This window comes from Octopus sinensis, linkage group LG20 (assembly GCF_006345805.1).
Source record: "Octopus sinensis linkage group LG20, ASM634580v1, whole genome shotgun sequence".
In the NCBI taxonomy this organism is placed as follows: domain Eukaryota; kingdom Metazoa; phylum Mollusca; class Cephalopoda; order Octopoda; family Octopodidae; genus Octopus; species Octopus sinensis.
The window spans coordinates 17,105,161-17,115,160 of record NC_043016.1 but is presented as its reverse complement, the minus strand read 5'-3'; the positions used below and the strand labels follow the sequence as shown (position 1 = coordinate 17,115,160).

Below are 10,000 nucleotides of genomic sequence, written 5' to 3'. Positions count from 1 at the left end.
GTTTAACGTAGTTTAAATTTTCAAATTTTAACCCATCCTATGCTCTCTATTGAGCTCAAATCATTTGCTGCGTCTAAAACTGAGACAACATCCTGTAACTAACCCTAACCCTAAATTTTTTTTTCTTAATTGTTAAAAAAAAACTAAATCGTAACAATTAGATTAATTTGGTACCTTGGGCAAGTGTCTTCTACTATAGCCTCGGGCCGACCAAAGCCTTGTGAGTGGATTTGGTAGACGGAAACTGAAAGAAGCCTGTCGTATATATGTGTATATATAGGTGTAGGAGTGGCTGTGTGGTAAGTAGCTTGTTTACCAACCACATGGTTCCGTGTTCAGTCCCACTACGTGGCACATTTGGCAAGTGTCTTCTACTATAGCCTCGGGCCGACCAAAGCCTTGTGAGTGGATTAGGTAGACGGAAACTGAAAGAAGCCCGTCGTATATATGTACATATTATATATATATATAGGCGCAGGAGTGGCTGTGTGTTAAGTAGCTTGCTAACCAACCACATGGTTCCGGTTCAGTCCCACTGCGTGGCACTTGGGCAAGTGCTTCTACTATAGCCTCAGGCCGACCAAAGCGTGTGAGTGGATTTGGTAGACGGAAACTGAAAGAAGCCCGTCGTATATATGTATATATAGGCGCAGGAGGGCTGTGTGTTAAGTAGTTGCTAATCAACCACATGGTTCCGGGTTCAATCCCACTGCGTGACACCTGGGGAAGTGTCTTCTACTATAGCCTCGGGCCGACCAAAGCCTTGTGAGTGGATTTGGTAGACGGAAACTGAAAGAAGCCTGTCGTATATATGTTATATATAGGTGTAGGAGTGGCGTGTGGTAAGTAGTTGTTTACCAACCACACATGGTTCCGTGTTCAGTCCACAACATGGCACCTTGGGCAAGTGTCTTCTACTATAGCCTGGGCCGACCAAAGCCTTGTGAGTGGATTTGGTAGACGGAAACTGAAAGAAGCCCGTCGTATATATGACATATATATAATATATATATATATAATATAATATGCGTGCGTGTGTTTGTGTGTCTGTGTTTGTCCCCTAGTATTGTTTGACAACCGATGCTGGTGTGTTTATGTCCCCGTTACTTAGCGGTTCGGCAAACGAGACCGATAGAATAAGTACTGGGCTTACAAAACAATAAGTTCCGGGGTCGATTTGCTCGATTAAAAGGCGGTGCTCCAGCATGGCCGCAGTCATATGACTGAAACAAGTAAAAGAGTAAAAGAGTAAAGAGTAAATTTAGAAAAAAAAATTTAGGGTTAGGGGGAGGTTTAGGGTTAGTTACAGGATGTTGTCTCAGTTTTAGACGCAGCAAATGTTGTTTACCTAAATGGAGGTAATCGATAGGTTTAAATTGCCGAAATGCTCGGATTTTCAGACGAAATATCTTACAAACTATAGAATTTTTTCAATAAAGCCAAGAAAAAATGATGTTTTATAAACACATTCTACCAGTATACAAAGTTTAAAAGTATTTAGTTAACAAGAAATTGTGTTGAAAACTGCCGTTCAAAAGCAAAAGATCCTAGATCGATACTAGGGTTATAATTATGGGTGACAATTTCATACGACACCGCTACGGAAAATGGGATTTTTTCTAGCGGTGTCAAATGAAATTGTCACCCATAATTATAACCCTAGTATCGATCTATTGCATTTCAATCTATTTTAGAGTTAGGTTTAGAGTTAGGGTTAGGGTTAGGGTTAGGGTTGGGGGAAAGGTATCTTTTTTCTTCGCAAAAGGAGAGATATATTCATACAGCACGGAATGTTGTTTACGTCAATGGAGGTCAGCGATTGGTTAAAATTGCCCAAATGCTCGATTTTAAAGTGGAAATATGTTACAAACTATAGAATTTTCTCAATAAAACCAAGAGAAAATGCTGTTTTATAAACACATTCTACCAGTATACGAAGTTCAAAAGTGTTTAGTTAACCAGAAATTGTGTTGAAAACTGCCGTTCAAAAGGAAAAGATCCAAATAATGTTAAAATTCGAAAAATTAAACTACATTAAACTTACAAATTACAATTTTCTCAAGAAAGCCAAGAGAAAAAAATGTTTTATTTTGACACATTCTACCAGTATACGAAGTTTAAAAGTGTTTAGTTAACTAGAAATTGTGTTGAAATCTGGCCTTCAAAAGGCAAACAAGGACGGACAAAAGGATTGAGTCGATTATATCGACCCCAGTGCGTAACTGGTACTTATTTAATCGACCCCGAAAGGATGAAAGGCAAAGTCGGCCTCGGCGGAATTTGAACTCAGAACGTAACGGCAGACGAAATACCTATTTCTTTACTACCCACAAGGGGCTAAACATAGAGTGGACAAACAAGGACAGACAAACGGATTAATTCGATTATATCGACCCTAGTGCGTAACTGGTACTTATTTAATCGACGCCGAAAGGATGAAAGGCAAAGTCGACCTCCGCGGAATTTGAACTCAGAACGTCGCGGCAGACAAAATACCTATTTCTTTACTACCCTACCCACAAGGGGCTAAACACAGAGAGGACAAACGGATTAATTCGATTATATCGACCCCAGTGCGTAACTGGTATTTATTTAATCGACCTCAAAAGGATGAAAGCAAAGTCGACCTCGGCGGAATTTGAACTCAGAACGTAGCTGCATACGAAATACCTATTTCTTTACTACCCACAAGGGGCTAAACACATCCGAAAGGATGAAAGGCAAAGCCGACCCCGGCGGAATTTGAACTCAGAACGTAAGGCAGACGAAACACGGCTACGCATTTCGCCCGGCGTGCTAACGGTTCTGCCAGCTCTCCAAAGCCAATATCAACATCGTAACAACAATAACTTGGTGTGGTTTGGGGTTACTGTGTGTGTTGGGGAGTGGTTATAATTTGGCCCCAGCAATCTTTGAATTGAAGTCTTTGATCTTCCATTCGTCCTATAAAGATAGATTGAGATCTCTGATCGTATATCGTTGAAGCTAAATGTTTGTATAGCAAATTCTGCTGTTTTCATTATTATTCTCTGGTTCATGCCGCAGATATTGGCTGTCAAATCTAATTCAGAAGAGGCGGCGTTAGCGTAAGACCGTAGCAGATCTATCATCCTGTCACATCCGATAAAACTTGAAAGTGATCAAAGATGCGGTTTCTATCAGATAGTTTCAAAAAGAATGTACATGTATATTTGCGGACGGTCATGTACTTATGTCCGTGAGTGTGCTTCCATAAAAAACACATACATATACAAACATACATATGAGCGTAGGAGTGGCTGTGTGGTAAGTAGCTTGCTTACGAACCACATGGTTTCGGGTTCAGTCCCACTGCGTGGCACCTTGGGCAATTGTCTTCTACTATAGTATATATATATATATATTAATTGTTATCGCCATATTAATATGGCAGTCTTATAGATATAAGACTAAAAGCTGTCTTTTAGAGAGACTTAGTAATTTTAATATTTCTATATATATATATATATATATATTTGGTTGGCGATTTTTTTTTCTCTGTCTTCCCTTCTCTGGATCTTTCCTTCTCCTATGTTTCCGACGAAGAGCTCCGCTCGAAACGTTAAACCCTCCTTCTTCCCTTCTTTCCTGAGCGTCCAATAATACTATATCTGTTCCACGTCCTCGCGTTGTTGTGTTTTTTTGTGCTTTCTTGTTTGGATTAACTATATATATATATATATATATATATTTATAATAAGAGTAGATCGTATACGAGTAGGTATATATTTGTAAAAAAGAAGTTTGAAAACGCCACTATATTAGATAAATTTTAATTTTCTTATGAATTTTACATGTTTCGGTTCTTGAAAAGACGAACCTTATCAAAAATATTATAAAAAGTAAAGTGTAATAAAAAAAGTTCATAATTGTTTCTTACTGGTCTCAATAGAATCCATGTGGTGCTGTTTTGTTGGTAGTAGGTATAATATGAATCACGACTATAAGATACCCGCTTTTGGTTAAACTGCACCGCAAAATGTGGGAGTATTTAGGAATCTAAATCGTAGGAGACAGACACACAACTTCACTTTTATATATAAAGATATATATGTATGTATGTGTATATGTTTGTGTGTCTGTGTTTGTCCCCCCAACATCGCTTGATAACAGATATGCTGGTGTGTTTACATCCCTGTAAATTAGCGGTTCGGCAAGAGAGACCGATAGAATAAGTACTAGGCTTACAAAGAATAAGTCCCGGGGTCGATTTGCTCGACTAAAGGCGGTGCTCCAGCATGGCCGCAGTCAAATGACTGAAACAAGTAAAAGAGAGAGAGTATATATACATATATGTATATATATGTATGTGTGTGTATATGTTTGTGTGTCTGTTTGTCCCCCCAACATCGCTTGATAACCGATATGCTGGTGTGTTTACATCCCCGTAACTTAGCGGTTCGGCAAAAGCGACCGATAGAATAAGTACTAGGCTTACAAAGAATAAGTCCCGGGGTCGATTTGCTCGACTAAAGGCGGTGCTCCAGCATGGCCGCAGTCAAATGACTGAAACAAGTAAAAGAGAGAGAGTATATATACATATATGTATATATATGTATGTGTGTGTATATGTTTGTGTGTCTCTTTGTCCCCCCAACATCGCTTGATAACCGATATGCTGGTGTGTTTACATCCCCGTAACTTAGCGGTTCGGCAAAAGAGACCTATAGAATGAGTACTAGGCTTCCGCTTCCAAAGAATAAGTCCTGGGGTCGATTTGCTCGACTAAATGCAGTGCTCCAGCATGGCCACAGTCAAGAGAGTAACTAAACACTTTTAAACTTCGTATACTGATAGAATGTGTCACATCAAACATCTTTTTGTCTTAGCATTCTTGAGAAAATTCTGTAGTTGTAAGCTATTTGTGGTTAAATTTCTTGTATTTGGCAATTTCAACCAATCACTGGCGTCTATTGAGGTTTTTTGTGCTTTCTTGTTTGGATTAACTATATATATATATATATATATATATATATATATATATATATATATATATAATATATATATATAGTGTATACCGGAGTAAACACATAAATGTGAAACAAGGTGGAAAAAAGAGTACTCAAATACCAGTGGTAGAGTAATATGCTTTTTTTAAAGCAGCAGAAAATTCAACAAAACCTATATAATATATAATATATTAATAAATAAAACATATGCATATATATATATACATATATGTACGTACCTACCTCTACATGTATATATACACGCATATATGAGTACAGGGACACCAAAAAAACGTCGAACACAATGAGAAACGAAAACATGACACAAACCCAAGGAACTGGACATTTTCTAAACAACAAAAAAATAGAGTACAGGACAATAACACAAGGAAAAAAACCCCTTCTTCAGTCGCCATGGTTTCATCTACTCTACGTTTCGAAGGTGAAGGCGAGACGTATCTTCGATAAGAAACTTCCCTTCCTGCGAAAAGCAAATCAAATAAAATTGAGATCTTTTTGCAGAGGGGTAAAAATGGTAACAAAACCAGGACAGTAACGACAGTAAAAAATCTAAGCAGTAATATATATATATATATATATATATATATATATATACTAGCAGTATCGCCCGGCGTTACTCGGGTTTGTAAGGGAAATAACTATATAAGCATTTTTAGAGTGTTATAGCCAAAAATTAGCAAAAAAATGCATTGAAAATGGAAAAAAAATTATGGTAATTTTTTTTAAATCGTTGACTCATCGTAGACATTTTTAGAGAGTTACTTCCCTTATATAATAGCGTAAAAATGCATTAAAATGGAAAAAAAAGATGGTATTTTTTTTTTAATCGTAGACTCATCGTAGACATTTTTAGAGAGTTACTTCCCTAATTTAATAGTGAAAAAATGCATTAAAATGGAAAAAAATGATGGTAATTTTTTTTTTAATCGTAGACGCGCGCTAATACCCAGAAGGGCTCGATATGAATCACGACTATAAGATACCCGCTTTTGGTTAAACTGCACCGCAAAATGTGGGAGTAGTTAGGAATCTAAATCGTAGGAGACAGACACACAACTTCACTTTTATATATAAAGATATTTATGTATATATATATATGTGTTGTGTGTGTGTGTGTGTGTGTGTGTGTGTATGTATATATATTTGAGTAGTTGAATGAATTATCTTATTAAGGATAATTCGAAAGTTAACCGATACCTGGGTAGCAAATTCACATCAGAAAGAACACGGTTGAAGTTACGTCCCTAGGGCATAGACTACGTGCTTTCGTGCGGAAATTTGTATGTTTATTTTAAAATTATAAGTATATAAAAGAATGGAGTTGAACGACTTGTTAACAAATTTCCTTTATTTTCGACATATGTTTCGAAGGCTGCATATTCCTAATTCCGAAGGAATAAGGACTACATTATGCAGATTTCTCATCAGGAAAGGCAAGGAACTTATGTCGACATCAAAATGCACAAAAAGCTTTTAGCTGACTGCTTTCAAGGAGCCCAGGGCGATAATGAGTGTCTGTTTATAAGGAGTGACTTCAGAGTGGTTGAAATGTATGTGTGTGTATATGTTTGTGTGTCTGTGTTTGTCCCCCTAGCATTGCTTGACAACCGATGCTGGTGTGTTTATGTCCCCGTCACTTAGCGGTTCGGCAAAAGAGACCGATAGAATAAGTACTGGGCTTACAAAGAATAAGTCCCGGGGTCGATTTGCTCGATTAAAAGGCGGTGCTCCAGCATGTCCGCAGTCAAATGACTGAAACAAGTAAAAGAGTAAAGAGTAATATATATATATGTATGTATAGGAGTGGCTGTGTGGTAAGTAGCTTGCCTACCAACCACATGGTTCCGGTTTCAGTCCCATTGCGTCGTACCTTGGGCAAGTGTCTTCTACTATAGCCTCTGGCCGACCAAAGCCTTGTGAGTGGATTTGGTAGACAGAAACTGAAAGAAACCGTCGTATATATGTATATATAGATAGGTGTAGGAGTGGCTGTGTGGTAAGTAGCTTGTTTACCAACCACATGGTTCTGGGTTCAGTCCCACTGCGTGGCATCTTGGCCAAGTATCTTCTGCTATAGCCTCGGGCCGACCAAAGCCTTGTGAGTGGATTTGGTAGACGGAAACTGAAAGAAGCCTGTCGTATATATGTATATATATATATATTATATTATATATATATAAATATATATATATTATATATATATATATATATATATGCGTGTGTTTGTGTGTCTGTGTTTGCCCTCCCCCAAAAAACATCGCTTGATAACCGATGTCTGTCTTTTTTTGTTGCAGGTCAAAGTTATGGTACGAATATTTTCACCTCCCAACGGTAATAACGGGGACCACAGCTCCCTAATGCTCTCAGTAGATGCTCGCAAGAAACAAATAACCCTCCATGACCCTTCAACGAGTGGGTACGTAACAGCTGCTCATCGGAGAACAGGCATTGTTGCTCCGAAGACGTTTGCTTTTGATGCAGTTTTCCCGCAAGACGATTCGCTGGTGAGTTGAAATAACATTTTATTTTCATTATTATTATTATTATTATTTCAGGGTCTTTTCACTTTGACCGACAGATTTTTAAAAAATTTTTTGTAAGCCGGAGGAGTGGCTGTGTGGTAAGTACCTTGCTTACCAACCACATGGTACCGGGTTCATTCTCACTGCGTGGCACCTTGGGCCGACCAAAGCCTTGTGAGTGGATTTGGTAGACGGAAACTGAAAGAAGCCCGTCGTATATATGTATGTAGGCGCCGGAGTGGGTGTGTGGTAAGTAGCTAGCTTACTAACCACATGGTTCCGGGTTCAGTCCCACTGCGTGGCACCTTGGGCAAGTGTCTTCTACTATAGCCCCGGGCCGACCAATGCCTTGTGAATGGATTTGGTAGACGGAAACTTAAAGAAGCCTGTCGTATATATGTATGTATAGATATATATATATATAGGCGCAGGAGTGGCTGTGTGGTAAGTAGCTTGCTTACAAACCACAAGGTTCCGGGTTCAGTCCCACTGCGTGGCACCTTGAGCAAGTGTCTTCTATAGCCTCGGGCCGACCAAAGACTTGTGAGTGGATTTGGTTGACGGAAAATTGTCGAACGGAAGCCCTCGTATATATGTATATATATATTTATATATATATATATATATATTATATATATATTATATGTGTGTGGTGTGTTGTGGTGTGTGTGGGTGCTGTGTGTGTTGTGTGTGTGTGTGGTGTGTGTGTTTGTGTGTCTGTGTTTGTCCCCCTAGCATCGCTTGAGAACCGATTATGGATGTGTTTACGTCCCCGTAACTTAGCGGTTCGGCAAAATGAGACCGATACAATCAGTACTGGGCTTCTAAAAGAGTAAGTCATGCGGGGGTGGTCGATTTGCTCGATTAAAACGGCGGTGCTCCAGCATGGCCGCGTCAAATGACTGAAACAAGTAAAGAGTAAGAGGGTTATATATATATATATATATATATATATATATATATATATTTATATATATATATATATTAATATATATAAGCCTTGTGAGTGGATTTGGTAGACGGAAACCGAAAGAAGCCTGTCGTATATATATATCTCTTATATAAAAGGCAGATTTTATCTGCCTCCCTTTGTATCTTATAGAAATCTACAAGTAGGATTTCTCAATTACAATTTACCTAGCATTAGTAAGAATGCATCGGGTCGTGCCAGGTCCATTTTTAAAATTTCAACCCCAATTAAGCAAAATTTAGAGAAAACTCACATTGTGGTGTATGAGTCAAATGCTTCTCTTAGTGTGGGATACAGCACACGCAAACGCACACGCACAGTGTGCAACGAATAAAGTGAAAGTAATTCACTCTGTAGTGAGTGACTCTTTCACTCCGCCTCCCACTTCCTCTTTACACACATAGACACGCAAATATATAAATAAAATTGTAAGCTAACGTGCGTGTGTGTGAGTGTGTGTGTGCGTGTGTGTGTGTGAGGGTGCGTGTGTGTGTGTGCGTGTGCGTGAGTGTGTGACAGGAAAGTTTTTTACGACGAATATAAGACCTATATCCAAGTAGCAGAAAGATCGCCCAAAAGTGTATATAGATATTTAAATGTATTTATATATTCATCTATACACAGATGTATGTATAACGTGTGTGTATATATTTCCATAGAGGTAACCTTTCACTCCATACAAAGTTTTTTAGGACGAATATAAGATCTAAAGTATACACAAGTAGCAGAAAGATCGCCCAAAAGTGTATATAGATATTTAAATGTATATATATATCCATCTATACACAGATGTATGTATAATGTGTGTGTATATATTTCCATAGACGTAACCATTCACTTCGCACAAAGTTTTTTAGGACGAAAATAAGATCTAAAGTTATCTCTAAGTAGCACAAAGATCGCCCAAAAGTGTATATAGATATATAAATGTATTTATATATTCATCTATGCACACATGTATGTATAACGTGTGTGTATATATTTCCATAGAGGTAACTATTCACTCCATACAAAGTTTTTTAGGACGAAAATAAGATCTAAAGTTATCTCTAAGAAACAGAAAGATCGCCCAAAAGTGTATATAGATATTTAAATGTATTTATATATTCATCTATACACACATGTATGTATAATGTGTGTATATATTTCCATAGAGGTAACCATTCAATCCATACAAAGTTTTTAGGACGAAAATATTTATATATAAAAGAAAGGTTGTGTGTCTGTCTACTCCGATTTAGATTTCTAACTACTCCCACATTTTGCGATGCAGTTTAACCAAACCGGGTATCTTATAGTCGTGATTCATATCGAGCCCTTCTGGGTATTAGCGCGCGTCTACGATGAGTCTGATTTTTACAAATAATTTACCATCATTTTTTCCATTTTAATGCAAATTTTTAAAAATAAACGGAAGTAACTCTCAACTTCACACCAATATGCGTGCTCATATGCGACGTAATATCACATCAGCAGCATTTCCTCACACCCTCCTTGCACTTGGCGAAGGCAAAATACAA

At 37.9% G+C, this 10,000-nt stretch overlaps 1 protein-coding gene across 2 annotated transcripts in view; it reads left to right on the top strand.

Annotated features, from left to right (window-relative positions):
- The first annotated feature begins 7,284 nt into the window (after positions 1 to 7,284).
- Positions 7,285 to 10,000, top strand: part of LOC115222692 (kinesin-like protein KIF26B) — a 141,192-nt gene continuing 138,476 nt past the window's right edge. For both annotated transcript variants that reach the window (XM_029793012.2, XM_036511744.1), the window contains exon 1: positions 7,285 to 7,492. In XM_029793012.2, the coding sequence (XP_029648872.2) occupies positions 7,292 to 7,492 (201 nt within the window). In that variant the 5' untranslated portion in view covers positions 7,285 to 7,291. The remainder of the gene's footprint in view (positions 7,493 to 10,000) is intronic.